The 14,783-nt window shown below is 49.7% G+C and overlaps 1 protein-coding gene across 3 annotated transcripts in view; it reads left to right on the forward strand.

Moving 5' to 3' along the window:
- Nucleotides 1-14,783, forward strand: part of PAN2 (poly(A) specific ribonuclease subunit PAN2) — a 152,239-nt gene that overhangs the window by 51,098 nt on the left and 86,358 nt on the right. For all 3 annotated transcript variants that reach the window (XM_075336998.1, XM_075336999.1, XM_075337000.1), the window contains 3 exons: nucleotides 5,517-5,859; nucleotides 6,209-6,305; nucleotides 14,229-14,339. In XM_075336998.1, coding sequence (XP_075193113.1) covers nucleotides 5,517-5,859; nucleotides 6,209-6,305; nucleotides 14,229-14,339 — 551 coding nt within the window. The remainder of the gene's footprint in view (nucleotides 1-5,516; nucleotides 5,860-6,208; nucleotides 6,306-14,228; nucleotides 14,340-14,783) is intronic.

The following is a 14,783-nucleotide window of genomic DNA, read 5'->3' on the forward strand; positions in this document are numbered from 1 at the left end:
GACCCAGTGTCCAAAAGTAGACCCCCCGATTTCCAAACTTGCAGCTAGATCCATAGTTGCAGTGGAGGATGGCGCTTCACTTAAGGATGCCAATGACAGACAGATGGACCTTTGGTTAAAATCTGTCTATGAAGCTATCGGCGCGTCGTTTGCTCCAGCATTCGCAGCCGTATGGGCGCTCCAAGCTATTTCAGCTGGTTTAGCAAAAGTGGATGCTATCATACATCCAGCGGCGCCGCAAGTGGCGTCCCTTACCTCGCAGATGTCTGCGTTTGCGTCTTACGCTATCAATGCAGTCCTAGAATCTACCAGCCGCACCTCAATGGCGTCCGCCAATTCGGTAGTTTTGCGCAGAGCCTTGTGGTTAAAGGACTGGAAAGCAGATGCTGGTTCCAAAAAATGTTTAACCAGCTTGCCTTTATCTAGAGACAGACTGTTTGGCGAGCCATTGGCTGACATCATTAAACAGTCCAAGGGTAAAGACTCTTCCTTACCCCAGCCCAGATCAAGCAAACCTCAGCAGAAAAAATGGCAGCAGAGGTTTCAGTCCTTTCGAGGTTCGGGCAAGACACAATTCTCCTCGTCCAAAGGGACTCAGAGGACGCAAAGAGTCTCAGATTCCTGGCGGGCTCACGCACGCCCCAAGAAAGCAAATGGAGGAACCGCTTCCAAAGCGGCTACCTCATGACTTCCAGCCCCCCCCCTCCGCATCTCCGGTTGGGGGCAGGCTCTCCCGCTTTTCCGACATTTGGACGTCACAGGTCAAAGACCGGTGGGTGACAAACATTTTGTCTCGCGGGTACAGAATCGAGTTCAGTTCTCGTCCTCCAGCTCGGTTCTTCAGAACCTCCCCACATCCAGACCGAGCAGATGCCCTGCTGCAGGCGGTGGACTCCCTAAGAGCGGAAGGAGTAGTGGTTCCTGTACCGCCTCAGGAACAAGGGCGAGGGTTTTACTCCAATCTCTTTGTGGTTCCAAAAAAGGACGGCTCGTTCCGTCCTGTTCTGGATCTAAAGCTGCTCAACAAACATGTGCACGCCAGACGGTTCCGGATGGAAACCCTCCGCTCTGTCGTTGCCTCAATGTCTCAAGGAGACTTCCTTGCCTCAATAGACATCAAAGATGCTTATCTCCACGTGCCAATTGCTACAGAACATCAACGTTTTCTACGTTTTGTGATAGGAAACGACCATCTTCAGTTCGTAGCTCTGCCATTCGGTCTGGCGACAGCCCCCCGGGTCTTCACCAAGGTCATGGCGGCGGTGGTAGCAGTCTTGCACTCTCAGGGACACTCGGTGATCCCTTACCTAGACGATCTACTTGTCAAGGCACCCTCTCAAGAGGCATGCCAACTCAGTCTACATGCTACGCTGGAGACTCTACAGACGTTCGGATGGATCATCAACTTTCCAAAGTCGAATCTGTCACCGTCACAGTCGCTAACGTATCTTGGCATGGAGTTTCATACTCGAGCAGCGAGAGTGAAGCTTCCGCTGAACAAGCAGCGGTCCCTACAGACAGGGGTGCAATCCCTCCTTCAAGGCCAGTCGCACCCCTTACGGCGCCTCATGCACTTCCTCGGGAAGATGGTGGCAGCCATGGAAGCAGTTCCCTTTGCGCAGTTTCATCTGCGCCCACTTCAATGGGACATTCTCCGCCAATGGGACGGGAAGTCAACGTCCCTGGACAGGAAAGTCTCTTTCCCAGACGGCCAAGGACTCTCTACAATGGTGGCTCCTTCCCACCTCATTGTCTCAGGGAAGATCCTTCCTGCCCCCATCCTGGGCAGTGGTCACGACAGATGCGAGTCTGTCAGGGTGGGGAGCAGTGTTTCTCCACCACAGGGCCCAGGGGACGTGGACTCCGCAGGAGTCCACCCTTCAGATCAATGTTCTGGAAATCAGGGCAGTGTATCTTGCCCTACTGGCCTTCCAACAGTGGCTGGAAGGAAAGCAGATCCGAATCCAGTCGGACAACTCCACAGCGGTGGCATACATCAACCACCAAGGAGGGACGCGCAGTCGGCAAGCATTCCAAGAAGTCCGGCGCATTCTAATGTGGGTGGAGGACACAGCATCCACCATATCCGCGGTTCACATCCCAGGCGTAGAAAATTGGGAAGCAGACTTCCTCAGTCGCCAGGGCATGGACGCAGGGGAGTGGTCCCTTCACCCGGACGTGTTTCAGGAAATCTGTCGCCGATGGGGAGTGCCGGACGTCGACCTAATGGCGTCCCGGCACAACAACAAGGTCCCGGCATTCATGGCGAGGTCGCGCGATCAAAGAGCTCTGGCGGCAGACGCATTAGTTCAAGATTGGTCGCAGTTCCGGCTCCCATACGTCTTCCCACCTCTGGCACTCTTGCCCAGAGTGTTACGCAAGATCAGATCCGATTGCAGCCGCGTCATACTCGTCGCCCCAGACTGGCCGAGGAGATCGTGGTATCCGGATCTGTGGCATCTCACGGTCGGTCGACCGTGGTCACTGCCAGACCGACCAGACTTACTGTCCCAAGGGCCGTTTTTCCATCAGAATTCTGCGGCCCTGAACCTGACTGTGTGGCCATTGAGTCCTGGATCCTAGCGTCCGCAGGATTATCTCAAGGAGTCGTAGCCACAATGAGACAAGCTAGGAAGTCTACGTCTGCTAAGATCTACCACAGAACGTGGAAGATTTTCTTATCCTGGTGCTCTGCACAGAGAGTATCCCCTTGGCCATTTGCATTGCTCACCTTTCTTTCCTTCCTGCAATCGGGGTTGGAAAAGGGCTTGTCGCTCAGCTCCCTTAAAGGGCAAGTCTCGGCACTATCCGTGTTTTTTCAGAAGCGTCTAGCACGTCTTCCTAAGGTGCGCACGTTCCTGCAGGGGGTCTGTCATATTGTGCCCCCGTACAGGCGGCCGTTAGATCCATGGGATCTGAACAGGGTACTAGTTGCTCTCCAGAAGCCGCCTTTCGAGCCTCTGAAAGAAGTTTCCTTTTCTCGCCTGTCACAGAAAGTGGCGTTTCTTGTTGCGATCACATCGCTTCGGCGAGTGTCGGAGCTGGCAGCTCTGTCATCCAAGGCTCCCTTCCTGGTGTTCCACCAGGACAAGGTAGTGCTGCGCCCCATTCCGGAGTTTCTCCCTAAGGTCGTATCCTCGTTTCATCTTAATCAGGATATATCCTTGCCTTCCTTTTGTCCTCATCCGGTTCACCGGTATGAAAAGGACTTACGTTTGCTAGATCTGGTGAGAGCACTCAGAATCTACATTTCCCGCACGGCGCCCATGCGCCGTTCCGATGCACTTTTTGTCCTTGTCGCTGGTCCGCGCAAGGGGTTGCAGGCTTCTAAAGCCACCCTGGCTCGATGGATCAAAGAACCAATTCTAGAGGCCTACCGTTCTGCGGGGCTTCCGGTTCCTTCAGGGCTAAAAGCCCACTCAACCAGAGCCGTGGGTGCGTCCTGGGCATTACGACACCAGGCTTCGGCTCAACAAGTGTACCAGGCAGCTACCTGGTCGAGTCTGCACACTTTCACCAAGCATTATCAGGTGCATACCTATGCTTCGGCGGATGCCAGCTTAGGTAGAAGAGTCCTGCAGGCGGCAGTGACGCCCCCGTAGGGGAGGGCTGTTTTGCAGCTCTAACATGAGGTATCTCTTTACCCACCCAGGGACAGCTTTTGGACGTCCCAATCGTCTGGGTCTCCCAATACAGCGCTGAAGAAGAAGGGAATTTTGTTACTTACCGTAAATTCCTTTTCTTCAAGCTCTTATTGGGAGACCCAGCACCCGCCCTGTTGTCCTTCGGGATTTTTTTGTTGTTTGCGGGTACACATGTTGTTCATGTTGAACGGTTTTTCAGTTCTCCGACGTTATTCGGAGTTAATTTGTTTAAACCAGTTATTGGCTTCCTCCTTCTTGCTTTGGCACTAAAACTGGAGAACCCGTGATACCACGGGGGGTATAGCCAGAAGGGGAGGGGCCTTGCACTTTTTAGTGTAGTGCTTTGTGTGGCCTCCGGAGGGCAGTAGCTATACCCCAATCGTCTGGGTCTCCCAATAAGAGCTAGAAGAAAAGGAATTTACGGTAAGTAACAAAATTCCCTTCTTTCTCTACCTGATGTCATGGGACCATTAGTGTTACAATGTCTCAGATGAGAATGGGGTGCTGGTGTCATTTGTATCACTCACTGGAAGTACAACATGGCAAAGAATTCTCTGAAGGTTGGGGGGTGGGGGGGGAGAATTCTTCGTAAAGAGACTAGAAGATTGTACACACCCTGAAACTGAGATGCATCAGTGGCCAAGATCATACAGCAGTTTAACAAGACACTCTCCACTAAGAAGAGGAAAAACTTATTTGGGTCAGATGGTGTCAAGTGTGTGTGGCGACAACCAGGTGAGGAATACAAAGTGTCTTGCCTAGTCAAACATGCTGGTGGGAGTGTCATGGTTTGGGGCTACGTGAGTGCTGCTGGCTGTGTGAAGTTACAGTTCATTGAGGGAACCATGAATGCTAACATGTACTGTCACATACTGAAGCAGAGCATGCTCAGAGTCCTCACTTAGAATACTGCCCAGCGGTCCAGTTCCTGAAGACAATCACACCCAAACGCACCTCCTAGACAACCACTGCCTTGCTAAAGAAACTGAGGCTGAAGCTGCTGGACCAGCTGTATGTCTCCAGACATAAACCCAATTGAGAATCTGTGGAATCCTCAAATGGATAGTGGAGGAGCGCAAGGTCTTTAACATCCACCAGTTCTGTGATGTTGTCATGGAGGAGGGGAAGAATATTTCAGTGGCTTCTGTGAAGTTCTCGTGAACTCCATGCAGAAGAGTTAAGGGCAGTGCTTGAAAATAATGGTGTCCACACAATTAAAACTTTTGGCAATTTTCACTTAGTGGGTGTACTCACTTTTTTGTTGCCAGTGGTTTAGACATTAATGGCTGTGGATTATTTAGAGGGCACACCAAATTTACACTGTTTTAATACAAGCTGTACACTGACTACTTTACATTGTATCAAAATTCCGTAACTTTAGTTTCCCATTAAAAGGATAATGTGAGGGGTGTAATCACTTTTGTGGTACTGTTTCGTACTGGTATTGTTGTAGCATTTTTGTGCTGGGTTGTGTATGCATTAACACTTATCAATGCACTCAGTGCTTACTCTAAGTTAACTATCTTCCTGTATGTCAGATGACTGTCTGCACACACAGATCAAACTTTTCATGCTCCATTTTTCTTGTACAGATAATTAAAGCACAACTATAGTGCTGAGGTTCTCATAGAAGGTCCTATAGTTTCACTAAGGTTTCCAGGGTCTGGAATGTCGATTCTTTCTCACTTGCTAGAGTTGAGATCAAAGAAATAAGTAATCACTACTTACATCCATTGTATGAAAATAAAACTAAGCTTAATACAAACATCCAAAATCTGAAATCTTGTAATGTAATCAGTATATTGATCTGTAAAGATTCTTGAACATATTTCTAAGTAACTTTTTTTTTTTTTTTTTTTTTTATATATACAGGTCAGTGCCAGTTCTGTGAACCCACTGGTCTGGCTAGTCCTGCAGACATATTCCACGTCAGCACCGTCAGCCAGCTTATTATGTGTTTTGATGTATCGGCTAGCAAACAAGTTTTAGCATTTGGAGACTCTGATGGATGTGTGCACCTATGGGCAGACACCCCAGAGGCAACGTTTAATACGTACCCTCGTGACTCTGAGTTTGCATTGCCGTGCATGGTGGACAGCTTGCCACATTTGGACTGGAATCAGGAACTTATGCCTCTTTCTCTTATCCCGGTGCCGCTAATAAATGAAGCTTTGCTCTCTGACTGGCCATCTGCTAACTCGACACCAGCTCCTCGGTACTTTAGCCCATTTCATTCTTTATAGTCTGGTTAATAATAAAAAAAACAAACCCCACAGAAAACATACAATTTATCATATTGTTTCAGAAAATTACAGAACGCCTGTAAGTGTTTCATAAATGTAGAGACAAGTTTGCATGTAATACGTTAAATATATCACAAATTTAGCGAGAATTTGGTAACCAGCAAGAAATATCTTTGCAGGTATTAATGATCATTGCAAAGGTTTAGTTGTTGAACATGTTAATATTTACATGCCAAAAACTATCCTTGGTGAATCGCTAATGTCAACATACATTACTCAGTATGTCTTTGGCCTGTACTTACAAAGCTTTTCTTCCTTCAGTCGTGCTCCTCCGGTAGATCAAGAAATACTGCGCAACATGAAACAGGTTGGCTTTATTGGCTACTCTCCCAATCCTAGGACAAGGCTCAGAAATCAGGTCTGTACTGAAGACTATTCATTATCATTGATGTCCATACTCTGGACCCCTTAACCTTCGTCCGGCTGAATAGGTAAAATTGTAACTATTCCCTTTTTTAAATTGCAATATTTTTTTTTTTTTTTTTTTTTTTTCCCGAAAAGCCGTAGAGGGCTGAAATTTCGTGACATCTCAGCAGTTTTGGTCCAGAACATATTGGCCAAATTTCAATAAAATATCTCCACCCCCTTCCGAGATAAGGGGTCGAGAAATTTTGGCAAAATTATGCAGCCTGACAAAGGTTAAGAGCAGTTGGATGGGTGTGACTCGAGCACCCGAATATAAAGGAAATCAATGGGGGGACGCTGGCATTTCTATAAAATATTCCAGAAAAAAATACTGGAGTCCTTCATTAATTTCCATTATATTTTGGGTGCTCAAGTCGCACCCATCCGAGCATCCAACTGTACTTAATGAGACCTGCGTATTGTAGTGCTCACTCATCACTATTTGCAAATTTTTGGTGAATTTAGACTTTCCTTGTATAGTTATCACTTGCTGGAGTTTGTCAAATGCATTGCAGAAATGTGACTGGCTGTGCCTTAGTGTGGGCAGAACACGAAAAATGTAAAGTTTTTAATATATTCGACAGCCATTTGCAGTGCCTGTGGGGATCTGGGTCCTGAGCCCCACTGTGTCCTTCACAGCCGTGGTTTTTGTTGAGGTGTCGTATACAGCATACACACGTGTGCTGGCTGCCTGCTTATGTCATGAATACCCTGACGTACGATTTCAGCACACTGTCAGACACAGCCAGACTCCTAGAGGGTGCATGAACGTTAGCCTTCCCACTTGCTGTGTACACAACACTGAATCAGTGCTGGGTATACAATGAGGAAGCACCAACTTTTGGACCAGTGGTTAAATAGACATGGCCATACTGTAATCCTGATTTAAAATGCCTTCATTGAAGAAATTTGTTTCGTGTAATGTTTGAAGCCTTCTTGTAATTGTGCAGTGGGCTGTGATTGTGTAGGGTCTTATCTTAATGCTTGGCCCCTCTCTGCTTTTGAATGACTGATCTCAGTGACCTGTCTCCTATTTTAAATGTTGCGCCAGTGCATACGTTTAGGTATTAAACAAAGGCAGTCAGTACGTGCATGGTCTTATCCACACTCCTACCTCAGAACCATGCTTATCGGGTCACCTTGTAAGTGCTAGACTGTTGTCTGACCCTATCTTACTTGAACAAACTGAGGCACAAGATCCAGAAAGCTAAGGGGCAAGAGAAATAATTACCTTTAGCCTAGGGACGTTTTCAGTCTGTTGGCAAATTAACTAAGAGGGAAAGCTATTACCTCAGCCGCTGTTCTATAACAAAGGACAGGTGGTCACTAAATCCAGGTATTCCAGGAAATTACTCACTGGTGGAGGGCATGGACCTGTTGTGTGTGTGTGTGTGTGTGTGTGTGTGTGTGTGTGTGTGTTTTCTCCCTCTCACCCCTTTTTAATCTTTCATAAAAGTAGGTGATCACGCCACAGCAGCAAAATTAATCCAATCTATTTTGTGTTCAAGAGAATTTTTAAACCTTTCAAGGGTGGCTTAAAAAAAAAGCAATGTTAAAATTTTAGGTCATGTGATGACATGTTAAGTCACCCGGTAATGAATATATGCACATGTTGCAGATTTGGTGCAGTAAGAACACACATTTTGCGGTCTAAATTTTTTTTCTTCATCGTTCCTTATGGGAGACCCAGACCATGGGTGTATAGCTTCTGCCTCCGGAGGACACACAAAGTACTACACTAAAAGTGTAGCTCCTCCCTCCGAGCATATACACCCCCTGGATGACCAGTTCAATCCTTTGTGTTCAGGAGGTCACACACACACATGCATTCTCATCTGATTTTTTATTTCAAAGATTTGGAAGAAAAGCGGGTCCAATCTGGACTCCCGGCATGTCCCTTCTCACCTCACTGTCGGCGGTGCTGTTAAGGTTGATTTTACAAGGCTGGAGCCTTCACATGCCGCGCTCCTTCACCATCCTCTGAGGCTCTGGCTTGAAGTGGGAGCCATCACGGTTCTCACTGCTTTGCAGGAGACCGGTCTCCATCCGCAGCCCTGTCAGGATCCTGCCGGACGGAGCGCTCACTCCTCAGGGACCTGGCCCTGCGTCTCATAAGCTAAGTATTGAGACGTTATTCAGGGGTCCCTTGTACGTTTATTGTGGGGAGAGTGTGTTTTTTCACTTTGTTGTGATTTCCGGCCGGTTCTCTGGTTTTTTCCTGAGAACCGCGCCGAAGGTGCCTGCTCGTCGGCCGCATGGAAAAATCTAGGCCCCGGCTTCAGATGCGGCCTAGTTTCGATTTCACTGCCCCTGCATGTCAGTCATGCAGGGGAACAGTGCGGCGCCGCCCACCGGCCGTTCAGCAGAGGGGATGACACTCCTCTCTGAGGAGATGTTTCCCTCCCCTGGATATCCCCTTGGCCCTCCGGTTCCCACTCTTGGACTCAACCCCGCCCCCCCCTCCTCACTCCGGCGCCATTTTATCAGCGTTTACACACTGATCGGCGCTGGCTGCTGCAGCTACTGCAGCTGTCTGGGGGTCCAAGCTGTGGAATCCGGAGGGCACACAAAAGCAGTCTGGTAAGCCACCACCTCTGGTTGTGGACTTTATTATACACTCTCTGGGGGTCATTCTGAAGGAGTGTATTCTTTACTGCAGAGCCTCCACCTCAGCAGCATGTCTCTCACTAGGAGCAAGACTGCAAGGCTTTACTCTATTTGCACTGCATGTCAGCTCATACTGCCTGAACCGAGCACATATCCACATTGTGATGCCTGCTCTAACATGGTAGTGCCTCAGCCTGGAGCCTCCTCAGGGGTCCCTCCAGCTGCTCCAGTCCCGGTGGCTGAACCCCCGGCTTGGGTAGCATCGTTTTCTAAAGCTATCTCCCAGTCCTTTGCCGACTCCATGGGACAGCTGTCCCGGTCTCTGCTGACCATGCATCAGCCCCCTTCTCAGGGCGCTTCTGCTGCTCCGACTCGCTCTGCAGAGCTCTCAGAGGATTTTTCATCTGTTCCCGGACCCCGTCCTCCTAAACGGAGACGCAGGGACTCTTCTCCTTCCTCGTCCCACGGCTCTGATTCACGAGCTGAACTGCAGGGCGAGGAGGATGCCTTTACTGTGGGCTCGGACGCTACCTCTATGTACCCCATTGATTTATCTGAAGGGGATGCGGATGTTAGTGACTTGATTGCGTCCATTAATTCCGTACTGGACCTCAATCCACCAGTGTCAGACGAACAAGCCTCTCTGGTAGAAAAACACCAGTTTACCTCACCTAAGAGAGCAAGGAGTGTGTGTGTGTTTTTTTTTTTTTTTTTTTTTTTTTAAACCACTCCAGTTTTCAGGCCACTGTGACCAAGCCCAGGGCCTGTCCTGACAAACGCTTCCCAAAGCGTAGTTCTGATGACCGTTTTTCCCCTTTCCACCAGAAGTGGTCAAGGAGTGGGCTCATTCACCTAAGGTAGATCCTCCGGTGTCTAGAATCTCAGCCCGGACAGTTGTATCTGTGGCTGATGGCACCTCACTTAAGGATCCCACTGACCGCCAGGTTGACCTTCTGGCCAAATCTGTATATGAGGCGGCAGGGGCTTCGTTCTCCCCGTCTTTTGCAGCAGTGTGGGCTCTTAAGGCAGTCTCTGCTTCTCTGGCGGAGATACATTCCCTCGCCAGGGACTCTATGCCCGAAATGGTTGCCTTAACTTCCCAGGCTTCGGCTTTTTCATCCTATGCCATGTCTGCCATTCTGGAGGCTTCTCACCGCACGGCGGTGGCTTCCGCTAATTCCCTCGCAATCCGCAGGATCTTGTGGCTTCGAGAGTGGAAAGCAGACGCTTCTTCCAAGAAGTACCTTGCTTGACTCCCCTTTGCTGGGTCCCGGCTGTTCGGTGAACAACTGGATGAAATTATTAAGGAAGCTACTGGCGGGAAGAGTACTTCCTTGCCACAAACTAAAATCAGGAAACCTGTCCAGGGCAGGAACCAGTCGAGGTTTCGTTCCTTTCGTTCTTCTAACTGGTCATCCTCTAAGCCCTCAGCCTCGTCCACTAACTCAGCCAAGGATCGCGAAGCCGCGTCCTCATAAGAACGGAGGAGCCGCTGCCACTAAGGCAGCCTCCTCTTGACTATGTGGCTGCGCCAGCAACGTCCTTGGTCGGTGGCAGGCTCTCCCACTTTGGCGACGTGTGGTTTCAACACGTCTCCGATCAGTGGGTGCGGGATATCATCTCCCACGGCTACAGGATAGAATTCTCTTCCAGCCAGCCAAACAAATTTTTTCTGTCCACTCCCCCCTGCCCCAATGCTGCAGCTTTCTCTCAGGCCGTGGCATCCTTGCAGGCCAACGGAGTAATTGTTCCGGTTCCCGCCCGGGAACGGTTCAGAGGTTTCTACTCAAACCTCTTCCTAGTCCCCAAAAAGGACGGTTCCTTCCGGCCCATCCTGGATCTCAAGCTTCTCAACAAGCATGTTCAGGTGCGGCACTTTCGCATGGAATCTCTGAGATCGGTCATTGCCTCAATGACCCAAGGAGATTTTCTAGCATCCATCGACATCAGAGATGCCTATCTGCATGTGCCAATTGCAGTTTCACACCAGCGTTGGCTACGTTTTGCAATCGGAGAGGAACATTTCCAATTCGTGGCTCTCCCCTTCGGGTTAGCCACGGCCCCTCGAGTATTCACCAAGGTCATGGCAGCAGTGGTTGCGGTTCTGCACCTCCAGGGGTTGGCAGTGATTCCTTACCTGGACGACCTTCTAGTCAAGGCTTCATCCAGTGCAGACTGTCAGCGGAGTGTCTCGCTCACTCTCGCCACGCTTGTTCAATTCGGGTGGCTTGTCAATCTGCCCAAGTCCACTCTGACCCCGACCCAGAAACTTGCGTACCTAGGGATGCAATTCGAGACTCTGCCGGCACTTGTGAAGCTGCCCTTAGTTAAGCAGCAGTCCCTTCATCTGGCGGTGCGTTCTCTATTGAAGCCCCGCCGTCATTCCATCAGGCACCTCATGCAGGTGCTGGGTCAGATGGTGGTGTCAATGGAAGCGGTTCCCTTTGCCCAGTTCCATCTGCGTCCTCTGCAGCTGGACATTCTCCGCCTTTGGAACAAGCGGACCTCTTCCTTGCACAGGCTAGTGGCTCTGTCGCCACAGACCAGGAGCTCTCTTCAGTGGTGGCTTCGGCCCCTCTGTTTCAGGGACGCTCCTTCCTGTCTCCGTCCTGGGTGATCCTCACCACGGACGCCAGTCTCTCCGGCTGGGGAGCAGTATTTCTCCACCACCGAGCACAGAGCACTTGGACTCCGTCCGAATCAGCCCTCTTGATCAATGTGCTGGAAATCAGAGATGTGCTCCTAGCTCTCGTAGCCTTTCACCACCTGTTGGCGGGCAAGCACATTCGAGTCCAGTCGGACAACGCGACAGCAGTTGCCTACATCAATCACCAGGGCGGGACTCGCAGCCGCCTGGCGATGTTGAAGGTTCAACGCATCCGGAGGACGGAGGACTCCAAGTCCACCATATCCGCAGTCCACATCCCAGGCGTAGAAAACTGGGAGGCAGATTATCTCAGCCGTCAAACCGTGGACAGCGGCGAGTGGGCCCTGCATCCGGCAGTGTTCCGGTCAATCTGCCGCAAGTGGGGCACTCCAAGTGGATCTAATGGCATTTCCGCACAACAACAAGGTCCCGGTTTACGTGGCTCGCTCCCACGATCCTCAGGCCTTGGCAGCGGACGCGCTGGTTCAGGATTGGTCCCAGTTCCGTCTGGCCTACGTGTTTCCCCCCTCTAGCTCTCTTGCCCAGAGTCCTGCGCAAGATCAGAATGGAGGGCCGTCGGGTCATAATCATTGCTCCAGACTGGCCCAGGCGAGCTTGGTACCCAGACCTGCTCAGTCTGTCCGTAGAGGTGCAGTGGTATCTCCCAGACCGCCCAGACCTTCTCTCTCAAGGTCCGTTTTTCCGCCAGAATTCTGCGGCTCTCAGATTGACGGCGTGGCTCTTGAGTCCTGGATCCTGACAGCTTCCGGCATTCCTCCCGAGGTCATCTCCACTATGACTCAAGCTCGGAAGTCTTCTTCGGCCAGGATTTACCACAGGACTTGGAGAATTTTCCTGTCCTGGTGTCGCTCTTCCGGCCATGCTCCTTGGCCTTTTTTCCTTGCCAACCATCCTGTCCTTCCTGCAGTCCGGTCTGCAGCTAGGACTATCCCTCAATTCCCTCAAGGGACAGGTCTCGGCTCTGTCAGTGTTGTTCCAGCAGCGTATCGCCCGACTGGCCCAGGTGCGCACCTTCATGCAGGGCGCATCTCACATCATTCCTCCTTACCGGCGGCCTTTGGATCCCTGGGACCTTAATCTGGTCCTCACGGCCTTACAGAAACCCCCCTTTGAGCCTCTTAGGGAGGTTTCTTTGTTTCGACTTTCACAGAAAGTGGTCTTTCTGGTGGCCATAACTTCTCTCAGGAGTGTCTCTGATTTGGCTGCGCTCTCTTCGGAGTCACCCTTTTTTGGTTTTTCACAAAGACAAGGTGGTTCTCCGTCCAACTCCGGACTTTCTCCCTAAGGTGGTGTCTTCTTTCCACCTTAACCAGGACATTTCATTGCCTTCCCTTTGTCCGGCCCCTGTGCATCGCTTTGAGAAAGCGTTGCATACTTTAGATCTGGTGCGGGCGCTCCGGATCTATGTGTCACGCACCGCCGCTCTCAGGCGGTGCACCTCTTTGTGCTAACCACAGGTCAGCGCAAGGGTCTCTCTGCTTCTAAACCGACTCTGGCTCGTTGGATTAGGTCGGCCATATCCGATGCCTACCAATGTTCTCAGGTGCCTCCCCCGCCGGGGATTAAGGCGCACTCGACCAGAGCTGTCGGTGCCTCTTGGGCTTTCAGGCACCAGGCTACGGCTCAGCAGGTCTGTCAGGCTGCCACTTGGTCTAGTCTGCACACCTTTTCGAAGCACTACAAAGTGCATGCTCATGCTTCGGCAGATGAGAGTTTGGGCAGACGCATCCTTCAGGCGGCTGTCGCCCATTTGTGAAGTTAGGTTTTGCCTACTTCTCAGTTTTGTTTATTTCCCACCCATGGACTGCTTTGAGACGTCCCATGGTCTGGGTCTCCCATAAGGAACGATGAAGAAAAAGAGAATTTTGTTTACTTACCGTAAATTCTTTTTCTTATAGTTCTGACATGGGAGACCCAGCACCCTCCCTGTTGTCTGTTGGCAGCTCTTGTTCCGTGTGTTTTCACCGGCTGTTGTTGTAGTCAGAGGTTCCGGTTATTCCGGGTTTTACTCTCTCTACTTGTGGGTGGATGTCCTCCTTCAGCTTTTGCACTAAACTGGTTGGATTTGTCATCCAGGGGGTGTATATGCTCGGAGGGAGGAGCTACACTTTTTAGTGTAGTACTTTGTGTCCTGCGGAGGCAGAAGCTATACACCCATTGTCTGGGTCTCCCATGTCGGAACTATAAGAAAAAGAATTTACGGTAAGTAAACAAAATTCTTCTTCTTTTTTTTTTTTTTTTTTTTTCTTCTCTCCTCACCCTTAAAGTCAGTGTGAAAAATACTGCTGCAAATTACTTTCTGCACCAAATTTGAAAGGAGAAAATCCTGACCATGTGTGCAGCACTTCAGGTTTCTCTGACTTTTTGCTTGCAGTTATTGCTTTTTTTTCCCTCTTGCAGAAGTCACATATGTGCACTTAGCTTTGCATGGATTTTTGTTCTCTGGATAGCGACACCATCCTGGTCAATAGAACTGCCTGCTGTTAGGGCTTCATGCCATCCCTTCACATCCCCCAAAATGATGTCTTTGGGACCGTTTACATACATCTGTGAATGTTACATGTGTTATCTCCTTTTTTTTTTTTTTTTCTTTTTTTTTAGGTGCCATATCAGTTGGAAAATGATTTTGACAGCTTTAGTCAAGTTCCAGAATCTCCCATTGGAAGAGAGGAAGAACCCCATCTCTATATGGTGCTCAAAAAGTATAGGAAGGTTGTATACTCTTCTACTACGTTTTAATTATCTTAACATATAGCTGTCATGAAGTGTATCGTGGCACAGAGCCCCTTCCTGAGGGCAGATGTCAGCCATATTAAATAGCCTACATTTGCCTCTGTTCACCTCTTAAATGCTGCGGAAAATTGCTGGCAGTGGCGTTTAAACGCCACGACCCAAGGCATCACATGGCTTTGTCAGAGGGGAAAAAAGTTATGGCTCCTTTGAAGGAGTGAAAAAAAGCACAAAACAAACTTTGGTCCTTCAGGGTTAATGTCCCCTGATTTGAGAATCTGTGATGCTTTTATTTAGTGTGGGGTGTTCTCAAACACCCCCCCCCCATCCTGGGTTTGGAGATGTGAATCTCTTCGACATTGCCCATTATTAGAACTGCATTTTCATCTGTGGGCTGCACATTGTATGTGTAATGTATGTTTTCAC

Source organism: Anomaloglossus baeobatrachus, chromosome 2 (assembly GCF_048569485.1).
Source record: "Anomaloglossus baeobatrachus isolate aAnoBae1 chromosome 2, aAnoBae1.hap1, whole genome shotgun sequence".
NCBI classification, from domain to species: Eukaryota; Metazoa; Chordata; class Amphibia; order Anura; family Aromobatidae; genus Anomaloglossus; species Anomaloglossus baeobatrachus.